Consider the following 19729-nt stretch of genomic DNA (forward strand, 5'->3'; position numbering starts at 1 on the left):
ACCTTTGAATTGCAGTCTGTCTTTTATGGAGTCATACCACTTGCCTCCATCTAAACGTATTTTGTGATTAAAAACACAGTACCATTCTCAAAGAATATTCTGCTCTATGTGGCACATAAGTGTACAATGCACATTGTGAAAGTCTAATCACTCTTTTCCATCAGTTGAGAGTGACTCTCTTTACTTTTATTTTTTGTTTAAAGCACATTCACCAGTAGCTCCTCTTCTGATGCCCGGCAATCAAATGATAACCTGCTAGGTTTCCTCTGGTTGGCTCCGAACTTGCTAGTCACTTTTAACAGTAGTACTGGGAATAACCAGAGGGAGTGCACTAATCGGAAACTCCAACTTAATCAGAAGTTCACCAGATCCCTTGGCCAATCCAGTATAAACTGCCTGATCAATGCGAGAGAATACTCTTGGCTGCTCTGGTATTTTTCCCAGACAGGGCATTTGATGCTGACTGCCATGCAATTCTGAAGGATGTGGATCTGATGTGTGATTAGAGAATAAAACTTCTGATCTGTTCCAGCCCTGGAAATTCTCCATAGACCATCCAGCAAACAACACTGTCCAGTGAATACTTCTGCAGTTGCACAAGTATTTTCTGAGTACTAGGATACATGAGAATGAAGCTGTAGTTACACATTGTGACGAAATGTAATCCCCCACTGTATGTTGTAATATTATGGTTGAGAAGGTCTCTAATGCATTAATACAATGAAGCCAACTTCCATTTAAAAAAAACACCACCTGTAGGACCACAGCAGCACTACTTACAGATGCTTAGCTGTGTTATGTATTATGTTGATGTGTGTCTGAATAGGGTTGCATCTTTTGTTTTCCCCACATTTGAGTGTTCAGTCAAGATATTCCTAGTTACCCCTCACTACAATTGCTTGTCACCACTTAAAAAGAAAGGGGATCCGCAATGTGATAGAGTAATTCTTCGTAGCTTTGTGTAGTAATTTCAGAACTTGTTTCTGTTACACCTATGTATTATCATATTCAAATATAAAGAATTATTATTTTTAAAGTAATCACATTACAGATGTGTAATTTCTCGTTAGACGATATGATAACAGTAAAATACAGAATGCAGCTGACACAATGTCATGGAATTTATTTATAATATACATATATAACTTCAGCTTGATTATTAGGACTCTGAAAAATATAACTTCTGTTCCACACTGTATAAAGATCCTTAAAGCTCATAGTACAGAGATCATGTTATGCCAGTATTATACTGTTATGTACAAAAATAATTTACATGTATTTACATGATACTGGATGGAATAAAAATAATGGGAGCGTTAAAGGCAACCACTAGTCATGTGGCTGAGGCACTGAGCAGTTAAGAGACACAAACATGATTGAAATAGTTGTAAACCTTTTAGGCAACATCCTACCTCAAACCCACCTACTTCCACCCACACAAAATAACATTTTTGCAGCACTGTAACCGCAAAAGCCCAGTTGAGCTGCAGTACTGAAACAGTACAGCTGTGCATCACTTTTTTTTAAGCCCATCAGTCCAGTGTCCGGAAGCTTAGTGGTGGAATCTGAGACTGTCGACTGCTCAATTATACAGTGAATGGTTACCGTCACTCCTTTCATTACTTACTCTTATTTACAACATGTACAGTGGTCAAATAATAAAATATAGGCTCTTATTTTGTCAGTGTTCTAGATGATCAAATAAACATTTTGCACTATTTCTGTCTTTCCCTTCAGACATTTTCAGTTTCTTGACCAGGAAAGGAGTTGCTCCATTGCTTTTTCGTTTCTGGACCTGGAACAGATTTTAAATTACATTATATGAAGTTTCTTGACGGTAATACAAAACAAGACAAGTAATGATCAATCATTACCTTTTGAGTAACTGTTACTTCCTCTTTTTGCTCGGCTTTCTCAGGGCTAAGTGTGGCAAATACAAAATTGCGAGACTTCTTGGTTGTGATGACAGTGGATGTTATACTGGTGCCATCAGTCAGCTGTGCTATCCTTGCTAGTGAGCTTTCACTACGAGCAAGGAACGATCCACGTTTTGTCTGAAATGTTGAATTAAATTAGAACTGACAGTGTAAGGAGCAGAAAATGGTAGATAACAATCAAACCAAGTTATGAATATTAAGTTCTATCACACAAAGAAACTAAATTGAGAAAATCATCTTTGTGCTGAAACAAATCCAAAAGGAGAAGAAATATTTAGTTTAGTTCACTGCAGTTACCCCCTTTACCTTAATTTTAAAAGCAAAATTACAACAATCAAAAGCATTTAGTGTGTATTCACTGAACAGTTCTTTCTAGTGAGTAGTTGTATTTTCACACAATATTTTATTCTCATTAAAATTTCATATAATTATTATTATAGTGCTACAACAGAAATTTAACAGTGGGACTGCTCTGAGACACCTGAGCTCTTTGGAAGCCTGTTCAGTTTTCATTTGTATTTGCAGCCATTATATGTAATGTTACAACAAAGCAGATGAACAGTTTGCCCAGGTAAACAACAAATTGAAAAACTTTTATGTTTTGTATTTTTGTATCAGGTGTCACTGAGCTGCAACTTTATTTAGTGTAAATCAGCCTGTGCCTCAAACAAATAAGAATCACAATTTACATCACTTACAAATTCTTCCATCAGATGCACGTTATTACTTTCTAAATCAGATTGGTATGGTTTGTTGGCCAAATGTAAAATCACAAATATGGTCTGAGGTTGAATTCTGCCATTCTAGGGTGTTTTTCTTGCTTACTTCATTTCTCTTAATGATCTGTTAATGAAAAACTGTGAAGTTGCACGAAGTTTGTAGCCCTCATTAACTGGCTGTTAAAGAAGTTCAAAGGTTTTAGGAAAGCAAGGGTACACCACTTCCATTGAACTATGCATAGTAAAGCACTGTGGTGTTCAAAGCAACATTTAGTTTAGGACAGCTTCAGTCACACCAGTTATAATGATTATCTGTGGTTTTGGGTGTATTTTTACAGTTCCTGGGATCATCTGTGAGACCTGTAGGCTTCACAGATGACAATAGCGGTATCACTTGAACAATTGATCATTCTTGAAGCCTTTATTACTGTCTCTTGCTTCACAGGTGTTAGGTGACCTCTGAGTTCTCTCTGTTTTATGCTTTTTGTGTGCTTTTACGTTGATTTTGTGTTCAAACACATTTTAGGATACATTTGCTGTGTCCTGGCTGCTCGCCAACCAGTCACACCCCCACATCACATGGATGGCCCAGCTTCAGGCGGCATCAGCTGGTATCAGGCAATAGCACCTGCGAGCCAAACACCCATCTGTGCTTGTCGCTTATGTTTGTAAATATTCTGAAAACAACCAAACATTATCATTTGCTGTCCTCAGAATATTTGGAAGGCATCACAAGAGGCAACAGCTCACTGACAATAGAGCATGCGTCCAATAGTGTGACGCTGCAATTGTAGGCTATATTTTACCACAGCAATGCCACATGCCTCCAAGCAGGTTCTCTTATCTGTGTGCTAGGACAGTATTTATGCTGGAGCACCACAACCACATAATAGCAGTTCACATTGAGCTCAGGGCAATTATGCTGATCACTCTGTGGTCCATAAATCAGACTCTCCTGGAAACTTCAGCAGCCTGCTCTCCAATGCCACAGTCTACCAACAACAGATCTTCTCCCTCTACGCTATGTGGAGATGCCAGCAGGCCCTGCTGTGCTACTGTCTGGTGCTTGATCAAGGGATGAAAAATAAAATCATGGATGAGCTTAGAAGTTAGAATTAATGAATGAGAATCAAGTCTAGCTGGGTAATTAGATCATGTTGCCTACAATGCAATATTATGAAACAAAAGCAATGTATAACAAAAAAATTATTTATATCTAAAAACAAAGATGATTTAACTTACCAAATGAAAGCGTTGGTATGTTGATAGACACTATCAAACACAAACACATACACAAAATTCAAGCTTTCGCAACCCACGGTTGCTTCATCAGGAAAGAGGGAAGGAGAGGGAAAGACGAAAGGATGTGGGTTTTAAGGGAGAGGGTAAGGAGTCATTCCAAACCCAGGAGCGGAAAGACTTACCTTAGGGACAGGTATATACACACACACACACACACACACACACACACACACACACACACCTCCATCCACCCATATACAGACACAAGCAGACATATGTAAAGCAAAGAGTTTGGGCAGAGATGTCAGTCGAGGCGGAAGTACAGAGGCAAAGATGTTGTTGAATGACAGGTGAGGTATGAGCGGCGGCAACTTGAAATTAGCGGAGGTTGAGGCCTGGTGGGTAACGGGAAGAGAGGATATATTGAAGGGCAAGTACCCATCTCCGGAGTTCTGATAGGTTGGTGTTAGTGGGAAGTATCCAGATAACCCGGACGGTGTAACACTGTGCCAAGATGTGCTGGTCGTGCACCAAGGCATGTTTAGCCACAGGGTGATCCTCATTACCAACAAACACTGTCTGCCTGTGCCCGTTCATGCAAATGGACAGTTTGTTGCTGGTCATTCCCACATAGAAAGCTTCACAGTGTAGGCAGGTCAGTTGGTAAATCACGTGGGTGCTTTCACACGTGGCTCTGCCTTTGATCGTGTACGCCTTCCGGGTTGCAGGACTGGAGTAGGTGGTGGTGGGCGGGTGCATGGGACAGGTTTTCCACCGGGGGGGGGGGGGGGGGGGGGGGGGGGGTTACAAGGGTAGGAGCCAGAGGGTAGGGAAGTTGGTTTGGGGATTTCATAGGGATGAACCAAGAGGTTACGAAGGTTAGCTGGACAGCGGAAAGACACTCTTGGTGGATAGGGGAGGATTTTATGAAGGATGGATCTCATTTCAGGGCAGGATTTGAGGAAGTCGTATCCCTGCTAGAGAGCCACATTCAGAGTCTGATCCAGTCCCGGAAAGTATCCTGTCACAAGTGGGGCACTTTTAGGGGTTCTTCTGTGGGAGGTTCTGGGTTTGAGGGGATGAGGAAGTGGCTCTGGTTATTTGCTTCTGTACCAGGTCGGGAGGGTAGTTGCGGGATGCGAAAGCTGTTTTCCGGTTGTTGGTGTAATGGTTCAGTAATTCAGGACTGGAGCAGATTCGTTTGCCACGAAGGCCTAGGCAGGCAGACAGTGTTTATTGCTAATGAGGATCACCCTGTGGCTAAACATGCCTTGGTGCACGACCAGCACATCTTGGCACAGTGTTACACCGTCCGGGTTATCTGGATACTTCCCACTAACACCAACCTATCAGAACTCCGGAGATGGGTACTTGCCCTTCAATATATCCTCTCTTCCCGTTACCCACCAGGCCTCAACCTCCGCTAATTTCAAGTTGCCGCCGCTCATACCTCACCTGTCATTCAACAACATCTTTGCCTCTGTACTTCCGCCTCGACTGACATCTCTGCCCAAACTCTTTGCTTTACATATGTCTGCTTGTGTCTGTATATGTGTGGATGGAGGTGTGTAGGTGTGTGTGTGTGTGTGTGTGTGTGTGTGTGTGTGTGTGTGTGTGTATACACACACCTGTCCCTAAGGTAAGTCTTTCCGCTCCCGGGATTGGAATGACTCCTTACCTTCTCCCTTAAAACCCACATCCTTTCGTCTTTCCCTCTCCTTCCCTCTTTCCTGATGAAGCAACCATGGGTTGCGAAAGCTTGAATTTTGTGTGTGTGTGTGTGTGTGTGTGTGTGTGTGTGTGTGTGTGTGTGTTAGTGTCCCCATCAACATACCAACGGTTTTGTTTGGTAAGTTACATCATCTTTGTTTTTAGATATATTTTTCCCACGCGGAATGTTTCCCTCTATTATATTCATATAAAAAAAAATCATTTATAATTTCAGGATTGTATTGCTGCAGGCATGTCATGAAATGAAATATTTCAGTTAATATAATAAATTGTAGTCAAGCAAAGATCTACCTTCAGCACTGACAACAGTATTGTACATGGAATACACTGTCGGCAATTTACACTGTAAAGTGGCAGTGAATGGATGCACAATGTGTAAAAAAAGAACATTACTAGTGATATAAGAAAAAGTAATGACTGCTACATCCTGAAAGCTACAATGACAGTCACTGATAGCTTTATTCACAAATTGGCTTCCAAATGATGCTATTAGTTCAAAACACGTTCACTTGTATTCATATTGTAACCAACTGTGGCAACATGTGATAGGAGACACTATAAATGCTACAACATACTAAGTTGGCACACACAGCATGCACAAAAAATATTGGACTTACCAGAAGCTGGAAAGGTTGCTTTGGATTTGGAGAAACTTCCAAATTGTCAGAGCATCTTCTAGGGACACTCTGACTTTCTGACATATCATGCGAGAGTGATCTTCGCATTCGTTCAAGAGCTGCTTTCCCAAGTTTTAGTAACTGGCTGTCATCTTCAATAAACTCTATGTCATCTTTACCTGCTGCAGCTGCTTTTTCCTATGTAAAGGGTAACAGTGGCAAATAATTTACATAACTAAGAAACTGTGGATAAACTTATCATAATTTGTTATAAGACACAGAACACCACGTATTTGTTTTGGGAGTTACTACATCATTTTCAATTCATCACCATCTCCTTTTCTTAACATGAAACATGAATAAACCATTTAAAATATACACTACTTTTGAAGTACCAAACAAAAGATTTGAATACAGGGCGTTACAAAAAGGTACGGCCAAACTTTCAGGAAACATTCCTCACACACAAATAAAGAAAATATGTTATGTGGACATGTGTCCGGAAATGCTTAATTTCCATGTTAGAGCTCATTTTAGTTTCGTCAGTATGTACTGTACTTCCTCGATTCACCGCCAGTTGGACCAATTGAACGAAGGTAATGTTGACTTCGGTGCTTCTGTTGACATGCGACTCATTGCTCTACAGTACTAGCATCAAGCACATCAGTACGTAGCATCAACAGGTTAGTGTTCATCACGAACGTGGTTTTGCAGTCAGTGCGATGTTTACAAATGCGGAGTTGGCAGATGCCCATTTGATGTATGGATTAGCACGGGGCAATAGCCGTGGCGCAGTACGTTTGTATCGAGACAGATTTCCAGAACGAAGGTGTCCCGACAGGAAGACGTTTGAAGCAATTGATCGGCGTCTTGGGGAGCACGTAACATTCCAGCCTATGACTCGCGACTGGGGAAGACCTAGAATGACGAGGATACCTGCAATGGACGAGGCAATTCTTCGTGCAGTTGATGATAACCCTAATGTCAGCGTCAGAGAAGTTGCTGCTGCACAAGGTAACAATGACCACGTCACTGTATGGAGAGTGCTACGGGAGAACCAGTTGTTTCCGTACCATGTACAGCGTGTGCAGGCCTATCAGCAGCTGATTGGCCTCCACGGGTACACTTCTGCGAATGGTTCATCCAACAATGTGTCAATCCTCATTTCAGTGCAAATGTGCTTCATTCCAACGTGATCAAATTGTACATTTTCACAATCAACATGTGTGGGCTGACGAGAATCCGCACGCAATTGTGCAATCACGTCATCAACACAGATTTTCTGTGAACATTTGGGCAGGCATTGTTGGTGATGTCTTGATTGGGCCCCATGTTCTTCCACCTACGCTCAATGGAGCACGTTATCACGATTTCATATGGGATACTCTACCTACGCTGCTAGAACACGTGCCTTTACAAGTACGACAGAACATGTGGTTCATGGACGATGGAGCTCCTGCACATTTCAGTCAATGTGTTCGTACGCTTCTCAACAACAGATTCAGTGACCGATGGATTGGTAGAGGCGGACCAATTCCATGGCCTCCACGATCTCCTGACCTCAACCCTCTTGACTTTCATTTATGGGGGCATTTGAAAGCTCTTGTCTACACAACCCCGACAACAAATGTAGAGACTCTTTGTGCTCGTATTATGGACGGCTGTGATACAATACGCCATTCTCCAGGGCTGCATCAGCACATCAGGGTTTCCATGCAACAGAGGGTGGATGCAAGTATCCTCGCTAACGGAGGACATCTTTAACATTTCCTGTAACAAAGTGTTTGAAGTCACACTGGTACGTTCTGTTGCTGTGTGTTTCCATTCCATGATTAATGTGATTTGAAGATAAGTAATAAAATGAGCTCTAACATGGAAAGTAAGCGTTTCCGGACACACTTCCACATAACATATTTTCTTTCTTTGTGTGTGAGGAATGTTTCCTGAAAGTTTGGCCGTACCTTTTTGTAACACCCTGTATATGTAATAAATGAATCAATGAAAAAAGTAAGTTCGGATGGATACATTCTTCTTTAATTGTGTAACTTTCACCCATGGGAAAGTGAGTGCATGTAGCATGAAGTAATGTTGATAATGATGATAGCAAAGAAAGCCAGTGTTGTCATAAACACTCCTCCTAAGAGGATGAAGAGTCTGATGTCCTTATTTGACAGATGGATCACCATTAGTAGCATCTTGTATCATCACTTCACTGTGGGAGGGGGTGGGGTAGGGGGTGCCTGAAAGCTGATCTAGGAAACAGGCACACTATATGTGGATAACTGTATATCATCATTTATCTTCCCTTTGTCAACCATATACCAGTAATAAAAACTTCCATGACAAAAATTCCAGTTGCGGCTGCCTCAGAGTTTGTCATGTTATATCCTGGAATCACCCAAACGCTCACTGTTCATGAGAAAGAATTAAGTCAATATTCAACAAATTTTCCTTTTTCTGAACATTTGTTGAATAAGAAGTACTGAAGAGAATGACTGTCTAAAACTTGGCACGCTGAAAATTTGCTGCCTCACGATTCTTATGCAGAATTATGATGAGAAACATTAACATTGCAAAGCCTTTTATTAAGGGTTAAAAGATTACCATTCACTGAGTGGCAAGCTACACTCACAGCCTGGCAGAATACAAGTACTTTAAAAGTAAATGAGACCTCTTATCGAATAGCACAAGTGTAGAGGTACCAAAAGGGACACACAAAAGAAAATGAAAACTTTGCTAGCTTTCAGAAGAAATCTTTTGACTACCAAATTTACTCGAATCTAAGCCACACTCAAATCTAAGCCGCACCTGAAAAATGAGACTCGAAATTAAGGGAAAAAAAATTTCCCGAATCTAAGCCGCTCCTTAAATTAGAGACTCTAAATTCAAGGTGAGAGAAAAGTTTTAGACTGCCCCTCCAAATCGAAACAAAGTTGGTCCATTGTTACAGGAAACACAATTGAGGTCGAATGGATGAAGATACAGCTACAGTAGTTTGGTTCGAGTCTTAAGCTTAACAGTTGAGCTGTACCAAGTAGCCATTGTTATGTGCCGGGCACTACATCTGTATTTATATTGGTACCCTTCCTTTTTTGCGTGCTTCGTCTGGCTTGAATCGATTGCTTATTTTGCTTTGATCTGATAAGTGCCGTTCTCTTTGTTGTAGGTGTTTATGTCACTCTAAGCTGAAAATGCATTATTTTACTGTGTCATGCATTGTTTGTCGCATTCTGATAATGAGTGTTTACGACCTGTCGCCGCTCGTGGCATGGCTTGCTTTTGTGCGCGCTACCACCGCTTACAATAAAAAAGAGAGGAATTGTCTCATAAGCGAAACAATGGTAAGAGACTGCTATTTGTTGTTACTTACACTGCTGCTTTCTTTGATAACGATCAACAAGAACCAAATAATAGGCTGCGTATGTTCTGAATAAAAGTTTAGCGAAAATTTTTCTGCGTTTGAAAATCTTTGCAGACACCTCTTTAGTACATTACATTCTGCACAGAAATTACATTCATCTTACATTTAAAAATCTAGTCAGTTGCTGTGCTTCATTTCTGACTGTGTCACTATTCAGCATAAGAATAATACAAATATAAACATGACATGATACGTATATTCTTCCGCGTTTGCTGCTGTCTGACTCTAGTTTCGTAGTTTATTAGGCAGACAGGATTTAAATGAGATAGCAGCAAATATGAAAGAATACATGGCATAATGTTAACACTCTTCCAGCTTTTCTTTTAATTTATCTATTGACGCGGAGGTTTTGGCCCCAGTATTTTTCTTTGGACCTGCAAAGCATGCCTGTGTAGCGCTACATATATTCGATGGCAGACGTTAGTTGTGGCAGCACCTACCAACATTTTTCAGAACTTCTGCTTACTTTGCACTTGATTCTAAGCCGCACGCAGTTTTTTGGATTACAAAAACCGGAAAAAAAGTGCGGCTTAGATTTGAGTAAATACGGTAGTTAGAGTACATTGTGCTGGCTACACACACAATGTCAGCGTTGCAGTTTGTCAGGTAGACTGGGATAGGGGTTATGTTAGGTGGAGTGGTTAGTTTAACGATGTTGGCCTTATCAAAGACCTACTCTCTTGCTTCCAGTCCTACAGTGGAAACATTTCCTTCATTATCAATCCTGCCAACCTAATACCAATGTTGAACCTTGCCTCTACCAGTTCATACCACCCCCTGGTCACCTTCCAGGATTTCTTTACCTCCGGCTTGGCCTCACCATCCTTCCCAAGGTTACTTCCCACAAACAAACCTCACATGTGAAGAAAGGACATATATTCACAGACTCAAGACAGACCCTGATTTAACCATACTCCCTGCACACAAAGGCTCTATCACTGTCGTGCTGAATCATAGTGACTATCTGACAGAAGGCTTCTGGCAACAGTTTGATTCCCCACCTACAAGCTCTGCCATAGTGATCTCATCCCAGACGTCCAATGCAACCTCCAATTCCTACTGAAATCCCTAAACCCATCCTCGAATCTCCCCCAAATCCACGTCCCTCCACACCCCAATGAACCCCTGCAAACCCACCTTCTAAATGCTTCTCAAAATCCACAAACTCGGCAATCCTGAACATTACATTGTAGCTGGTTATTGTGCTCAACAAATTTCCATTCTTCAACTAACAACGCCAATCGATTCCCTGAAACCTAGCCTCTCACATCAAAGATTCCTTCACCAACTTTTGACCATCCCCACCCCATTATAACCTGGATCCCTTCTCGTCAATGTCAATGCCATCTACCTATACACCATTCTCCTTTCTGCCCAAGGCACTGCCACTATCAAACAGTACCTCTGCCAACATCTGTCTGACTCTGAACCCATCACCTCATTCCTCATACTCTTTACCAACTATATCCTCACACAAAACCATTCCTTTGATGAGAAGGTACACAAACAAATTGGCGGCAGAGCCATGGGCAACTGCAAGTCGCCCTCCTATGCCACCCAGTTTGTGGGCTCCATTAAGGAAATCTTCCTAACCTCCCTAAACCCCAAATCCCTCATCTGGTTCAGGTTCATCGAAGATGTCCTCATGATATAGACTCAGGGCCAAGACACCCTATCATCATTCCTCCTCAAACCCCAATACCTTCTCTCCCATTTGTTTCACCTAGTCCTCCTCAACCCAACATGCCACCTTCCTGGATGTCGACTTTGACACCTCTGATGGCACCAACCACACTTCTGTCCACATTAAACCTGCTAACCGCCAACAGTACCTTCATTTTGACAGCTGCCATCTACTCCACACCAAAAAATCACTCCCACACAGCCAGGTCACCCATGGAAGCGTACCTCCAGTGATGAGAATTCCCTTGCCCAGTTTGCTGAAGGTTTCACTAAGGCCTTCACAGACAGGTCCTAACCCCCAAACCCACTCTGCAAACAGAGTTCCCATGCCATATCCTCACACACCACTAATCCTGACACTAGCCTCAAGAATCAGATGTAAAGGAGCCTTATTGTTACCCAGTATCACTCTAGACTGGAGTAACTGAACCATATGCTTTGCCAGAGCTTTGATTTTCTACCATTATACCCAAAAAGAGGGAAATTCTACCCAAGATTCTTCCTATCCCACCTGAAAGGAGCCTCATCATTACCCAATATCAATCTGACATGGAGAAACTGAATCACATCCTCTGCCAGAGTTTTGATTCTCTTCCATCATATCTAGATGTGAGGGAAAATCCTATCCGAGGTTCTTCCCACACCTCCTAAAGCAGCATTTTGCCACCCACCCAGCCAACACAACATCCTGGTCCGTCCCTATGTCACTCCCACTCCCAACTCCTTGCACCAAGGACCGTCTCCCTGTGGAAGACCAAGGTGCAACACCTGCTAGAGTCACCAAACCAGCACATCCTACTTGTCCTGTCACAAGCTTATCCTGTCCTATCAGAGGCAGGACCCTCTCTGAAAGCAGCTATGTCATACACCAGCTGGGCTGCGATCACCACACAGTATTGTATGTGGATATAACTCAGCTGTCCACCAGAATGGACAGCCACTGCCGTACTGTGACCAAGAACAAAGTTGACTATCCTCTGTGCTGCCGAGCACAACATACTAACCCCTTCTACTTCCCACCTCCCTCTTCCTCTATGAACCCCATCTGACAAGCCCCATCCTACTGCACATCCAGCGAGCACGATGTAGGTGCACAGGTGTGTGTGTGTGTGTGTGTGTGTGTGTGTGTGTGTGTGTGTGTGTGTGTGTGTGTGTGTGTGAGAGAGAGAGAGAGAGAGAGAGAGAGAGAGAGAGAGAGAGAGAGAGGGAGGGGGGCCTTCAGCTCATCAAAAGATTTTTTCCAAAAGCTGTCAAGGTTTTTTTATTCTCTTTTGTGTCTGTCTCTTGATGACACAATGCTTCTGCTACTTGTTTTGTTTCGTGGTTTTACATACAGTCTAGACTGGAGTGTACAAATATCAATACCTGAAAAATTATTGAAACACGCCTATTTCATACAGTTTAATTGAGTACAGTATTAGTCAATACCACAACATACACTGAGGTGACAAAAGTCATGGAATAGTGATATGCACATATATGCGCGGTAGTATCGCATGCTCAAGGTGCAAAAGTGTAGTGCATCGGCGGAGCTGTTCATTTGTCTCAGGTAACTCGTGAAAATGTTTGCAACAAGTTCATGGCCACACGATGGGAACCAACAGACTTTGAATGCAGAATTGCAGCTAGAGATAAAAGTATCGGAGATTCCATTTCAGAAGTTGTTAGGCAGTTCAATTTTCCAAGTTCCACAGTGTCGAGATGTAGTAGCCGACAGCTTTCACTTAACGACCATTAACAGCAGCACTTGCATAGAGTTGTCAGTGCTAACAGACAAGCAACACAGTGTGAAATAAATAAAGAAATCAATTTGGGATGTACGACGTACTCGTTTGAACAGTGCAGCAAAATTTGGCATTAATGGACTACTGCAGCAGCCAACTGACGCAAGTGTCTTTGCTAACAGCACATCGCCTGCTGTGCCTTTCCTGGGCTCGCGACCGTACTGGTTGTATCCTAGATGACTGGAAAATGGTGGTCTGGTCGGATGAGTCCCAATTTCAGTTGGTAAGAGGTGATGGCAGGGTTTGACTTTTGTGCAGACACCATGAAGCCATGGACTCAAGTTGCCAACAAGGCACTGTGGAAAGTGGTGGTGCCTCCATAATGGTGTGGGCTGTGTTTACATGGGATGGATTGGCTCCTCTGTGTGTCGGCTACTTGGAGACCATTTGTAGCCATTCATGGAATTCATGTTCACAAACAATGATGGAATGTTTATGGATGACAATATGCCTTGCCACCAGGCCACTATTATTTGCAATTGGTTCAATGAATATTCTGGACAATTCAAGCGAATGATTTGCCCACCCAGACTGTCCAACATGAATCCTATCGAACATTTGTGGGCCATTATAAAGAGGTCAGTTCATGCACAAAATCCTGCACTGGCAACATTTTCGGAATTATGGGCGGCTATAATAGAGGCAGCATGGCTCAGTATTTGTGTTGGAGGCTTCCAACAACTTGTTGAGTTCATGCCACATCAAGTTGCTGCATTACACTGGACAGAAGCAGGTCCAACACAAAATTAGGAGGTATCACATGACTTTTGTCACCTCAGTGTAATTAATACAAGTTTCCTTGCCCCTCTTAGTAATTTCTCTTTTTTTATATATTAATGAATCATGTACTATGTCTTTGAGGAGAACTTAAACAGTATTTATTACATTTTTAGAACAATAATGAAATATTTAAATTAAAATTCAAATTACCGCTCATTAGATAAAATTGAATGTTTCTATAATCAGGAAAGTTATCACTTTAAAAAGTATAACTCAAGGGTCTAGCAAAATGCTATTAGCAGGATCAAAATTTTATGACCACTTGGTAATAAAAGATTTTTAAATATTAAGCTCACCTATAAAATAAAAATTCTGTAGCAAAAGTACCTACACCAGAGGAATCAGTAATAGATAAAACACTGTTTAAATGACAATAGTTGGGGAAAAGAGCCTGTGCAGTAGATTTTATAATCAGTAGTAGCAGGTAACTGTAGTCTAAAAGTGAACTAAAAATAGCATTTATTTACTCTTACGGGTGATATTAGAGTAAGTTGAGCTGCCCAACTCTGCTAAATCCTAGATGACTTCCATCGAAGAATGATTTAGTGACCATAGAAACAGAGGTAAATAATTGAACAAAAAACAATTTTATTACTCTTTGATACTACAAGCATGGGGAAAAATTACATAATCATATTAAAAATTTTGGAAGTTAATTTTTTGCATTTCTCCAGAATTCTGCAACCTAATCATTAAAAATGTTTTGTGTAGAGCCTACAAATAATGAGATAGCACAGTGCTTCAGACACTGTAAGAAGTATCATCATAGATAGGACACATCAAATGGAGCAGTGTTTTGTTCATAAATTTTATTTTATGTACAACATGTTTGCTGCACTATTTACTTCTCTACTCGTAGTGATACAAGTTACACAATGAGCTCATTTCGGTGTGTTGCCATTATCAAGTGTACCTGTTAAGATGGTATAATCAGTGCTTGATTTGTATAATAATAATAATAATAATAATAATAAAACAAAAATGGGGGGGGGGGGGGGGACACTCCGGCACTATGACCATCTGGGAGGGAGTATGGGAATATATATATGTGTGTGTGTGTGTGTGTGTGTGTGTGTGTGTGTGTGTGTGTGTGTGTGTGTGTGTGAGGGGGGGGGGGGGGGGGGTCTGGTCTGAAATTTAGCTTTCTTAAAACATTACTTTTATTCTTTTCTGTGCATTTTAAAAGTGTGAATACAACGTCTTTTTTTGTAAGAAATAAAGTTCTATTGTACCATATCTCAAAAGCTGCAGTTCTGATTTTTTCATTAGAGGTGCCAGTAAAGAGTACTGGGGCGTACCGCCATAAATCAAGCACTAGGTATAGAATCATTCCTTAGTCTATGTTAGTCTATGTCTACATATAACACCTTGTGCTCACATTTTAGCTGGTATGACGTGGTCCACATGCCATCTTGGAACGTAAATGTCAGTTGTCTTTTTGTTATGATATGATCACATTATTTATATCTTTATTTTTATTTTCATGATCTTGTAAAGCTATTTTTAACTGCTCTGGCTCCAGTGATGCTACATGTTTACAACGGAATTTCTATTCCATGGAAAGTCAATGATTACGTTTAATTTTTCAGATAGTATATTTACGTAAATAGTAAGTGTTATATTGTTTTGTATTTACCATGATAATTTACCCTTTTTCTTTTATAATGTCAATAAAATTCTCAAGGTATTTTTTTAATGTTTAAAATCTCTTTGTCTGCAAATGATGTCTTCTGGGTACTTTTTTGTATGAATGTAAATTTCCATTTTCTCCCAAATGTTCACTGTATGTCCTGTAGGTAACTTACGTAGAATTGTTAGGGCATTTTCAATATTTTCTGCTTTACGTTCTTGGCTTTTTAAATGCAAGTAAATTGTGGATTGGTTGCTTTCACAGTCTCATGTTTGTTCTTTAAATATGATTCCGAAATTCCTGCCGGTTTGTCCGATATAATACAGCAATCGGCAAGGAAGCTTGTTGATGCCTGGGTTTGAAAAAGTTTTTATTTATCGTATTTTGGGCTTCAAATTTTTATTTGTATGGAATGCTTATTTTATTTTTGCTTTCTTAAACAAGTTGTCCATTTTTTCTGGTGTGTGGCCTATGTATGGTGTTGTAACATAGATAGGTTTATTTGTGATTTTTTCCTTCTCTTTTTAATGTTACTTCTTAATGTATGTCATCTGCTTTTGGTTTTGCGTTGCTCATATAATTGTAGCACTATTTTGGAACTAAAGTCATTTAGTTGTGCTATGTATTGTAGCACTTTTATTTCATTTCCTATCACATTATTATTGAGAAGTAAATATAAAATTCTATTAACCATTGATTTGAAATATGCATATTTATTCGAATTTGGGTGACAAGGATTTTTATTTATGATACTGTAAGTCGTAGTAGCTTTATTTCAAATTGTTGGTCGCTGTTGTTACTTATTTTTAGGTCTAAAAAGTTTATTGACTCATTTTATTCTATTTCCATTGTAAATTTTGGGTCATGGTGCAAGGTGTTTTTTGCTAATTGTAACTAAAATAAAATATGTCATTCTTTGACCTCGTGCTAGCTGCGAGCCTACTGGAAAGGAAAATGTTCATAAATTTGTCAATAATCTCTGAATCCATACCACGCCAAGGCAAAACAATGTTGACATCTGCAGTGACCACAAGACAAGATTAATTATGATAGCTTCATATGCTTTTGGTCAAGTACACTGATGCAAAAACTAGCCTTTCCTGTTCTGTACCATGTACTGAAGACTAACGTATCACCCAAACCAACACATTCCTTGTCTTCTTCCTCCTCATTTGATTGTTGAAAGTGTTGATGATACACTACCACAGGCTTGCTAGGCTCGTGTGTTAATACTTCGTTGTGTTAACACTTTGTTGTGCACTAGGTGGTCAGCACCTAATATTTATTTCTTCATGTCAGTAAGGTTTATGGTTTGCCCGACGATACATGGATGACTGCAATGATTTACCACTGGATGATGGTGTTGTCACATCCCTACCAAGAGTACATTCCTATAAATTTTGTAATGGCTTTAAGATAAGAGGTTATCTTTGACATAGTAAAATTTAAAAGCTTTTCTTTACATAATGCGGTTCACATTGCTCCCCTTACTGTTTTCAGAAGTTTAGCTTTCAAAAACTGAGTTCCTTTTTTGTTAAAAACAAGGAATGAGAAAATAGCATTTCCAATAGTTACGACAGATAGGTCATAATAGACACAAACTGAAGCAGAGTGGAACACAAGCAAGGTGGAGATTAATTTCTTTTCTGTAAAAACGGTTAACAATATCGTTTTCAATACAGGTTGGTTTGTTCAATATTCAATAGACTGGAACATATAGTCAGGGATTAACACAACATATGAAAGGTCAAGTAAGACTGAAGAAAACTACAGATACTTGAGAAGAATGTACAAATATTAGAGATTCTTTCCAAAATAGTTTCATTTGATTTTGTGATGCCTGTATTTTGAAACACAGTGATCTTCAAATATCTCAATTATAATATTCATACCAGTATCACTCATATTGAGAACTCATCAAACACAAACAATGGTTTTGTGTAGAGATCAGCTGGGATGGAACAGTATACATAGGATAAATATCATAAATAATAAGGGCCAAGAAAATTTCATGAGAACAATAACGCAAAAAATGCAAAATTAATGGTATAGTTTATGGTTTTTAGTGAAAGAATATGAAATCCACAATTTTTACAAAATATTGTGAAATTTGTCATTTTCTCGTACAAAAAAACTGAGGATAATATTTTACCACAATTTGTAACTGATGGTTATTGACCATTCAAATCATGCATAATCTTAAAAAGACGATTCACCTCCCACATATTGCGACTCCAAAAATAGCATTTAAAAAAACTGAATTTAGTAAAAATAGCAGTGAATTTGTGAAAATATAACACCAAATTCGGCAAAAAAATCAAATTTACAAAAAAGTAATGCTGAATTTGGCCCTAAAATAAAATGGTTTTTCCTGTCCCTACAAATATGGAATGAAATTTTATGTTCTGGCTCAACCAAATGGTCTTTTACATAGAATTCACAGTCACACATCACAGAGCAAAAGATCCAAACATTAGCTGTCACAGCCATGCAGCTAAGAAGTGCACAAATTGCTTGAAGGGATGGAAGGGAAAAGACAATACACTATTTACGTAGCTTTTATTTTACAATTCTGTTATCCTTGCATAGAAGCTTCTGCCATAGCAAACCCAATACACAGAAGCCCTGCAAGCTTACAAGAAGGGCAGTCTAGCATAAGTAGCAGCCCAAAGTCTGCAGAGGAAAAAAAAAAAAAAAACATGCGGCTATGGAAAGGACAGTGCATCTTTTGGTAAGTGCAGAAACAAGCAGGACATCCTTCGAATTTCTAGAGAATACAGAGGTGATTCAGTTTCAAAGTTAAATTGAAAATAACTGTAGCAAAGAAAACAAATTGCAATTGATTGCTGAATGTAATAAAATTATGAAAGGTGTTGACAGACAAGTGCAGATGTAAGCCTATTATCCTTAAACTCACAAAACGGTTCGTTGGTATAAGAAACTTTGAATACATTTATTCTGCATTTCTGCCCATCTTCACTGCCTGCCTGCCCTGACCCCCCTCCCCCAAATAAGCCACACAGGTTATGTGTGCGGGATGTGTGAGTAGATTTGCTGCACAAATTTTATAGAACTTCACAAAGGTGGTTACATCTCGGCAAGTAAAACTTCACAAGTCAGAGAATGTTACCGAAAAGGAAAAATGCCAGCTTACTTAACATTACACAGCAAAACTACAGTATAGCTTAATTAAACACAGTAATGAACAAGAATGGAAGGAAAATTTTCTAATACAATCAATTTGGATGCAAACAGATTAGTTAATTACAAACCTTCTGCTCCATTAAGAATGTTTCACGCTCGAATCTTTCCTTTCGCCATTCAGCTTCATCTTCTTCATTGCCTTCGAACTCTACAGCATCCTCTGCATCAGAGTCTTTTTTTGATTGCTCATTTTCATCTGCTATATCTGCAAAAAGTGGTGGAATCAATAAGAAGACTGACAGCCAAACCATAAACATAATTAAAGATAAATCTTCACACTATGTACAGAATTAAGTAGTGTGTGTGTGTGTGTGTGTGTGTGTGTTTGTGTGTGTGGTGTGGTGTGGTGTGGTGTGGTGTGTGTGTGCGCGCGCGCGCACACACGCGAGCGAGTGTATACCTGTCCTTTTTTCCCCCCTAAGGTAAGTCTTTCCGCTCCTGGGATTGGAATGACTCCTTACCCTCTCCCTTAAAACCCACATCCTTTCGTCTTTCCCTCTCCTTCCCTCTTTCCTGATGAAGCAACTGTTGGTTGCGAAAGCTTGAATTTTGTGTGTATGTTTGTGTTTGTTTGTGTGTATATCAACATGCCAGTGCTTTCGTTTGGTAAGTTACATCATCTTTGTTTTTAGATATATTTTTTCCACGTGGAATGTTTCCCTCTATTATATTCATAGAATTAAGTAATTAGTAATATGGTGCATACACCACTTCAGTGCTTCAAAAAGTATATTAACAACTAGCTCCACAAAATTCAAATATTGTAAATCATTTATTAACTCAACAAGATATCTGTAATATGAGGAAGCTTGCCAGAAAGTTGACAACTTTGTTAATCAACACTGCATTCCATACAATTTTGAAAAGCACATTATTCAATGTGCATACATCTAAGCCCATTATTACAGAATTAGAATGCAACTTATAACTATGATTTCCATAACATAACTGTAAAACACAAAGATTAGTAAATGGAAAGTG

The 19729-nt window shown here is 39.8% G+C and overlaps 1 protein-coding gene across 2 annotated transcripts in view; it reads right to left on the reverse strand.

The window, feature by feature from the left end:
* Positions 1-1124: 1124 nt before the first annotated feature.
* LOC126481342 (claspin) overlaps positions 1125-19729 on the reverse strand; it is a 188026-nt gene continuing 169421 nt past the window's right edge. For both annotated transcript variants that reach the window (XM_050105034.1, XM_050105035.1), the window contains exons 15-18: positions 18817-18953; positions 6247-6444; positions 1875-2054; positions 1125-1795 (exon numbers count right to left, since the gene is read on the reverse strand). In XM_050105034.1, the coding sequence (XP_049960991.1) occupies positions 1682-1795; positions 1875-2054; positions 6247-6444; positions 18817-18953 (629 nt within the window). In that variant the 3' untranslated portion in view covers positions 1125-1681. The remainder of the gene's footprint in view (positions 1796-1874; positions 2055-6246; positions 6445-18816; positions 18954-19729) is intronic.

The sequence above is a fragment of the Schistocerca serialis genome, chromosome 5 (assembly GCF_023864345.2).
Source record: "Schistocerca serialis cubense isolate TAMUIC-IGC-003099 chromosome 5, iqSchSeri2.2, whole genome shotgun sequence".
NCBI classification, from domain to species: domain Eukaryota; kingdom Metazoa; phylum Arthropoda; class Insecta; order Orthoptera; family Acrididae; genus Schistocerca; species Schistocerca serialis.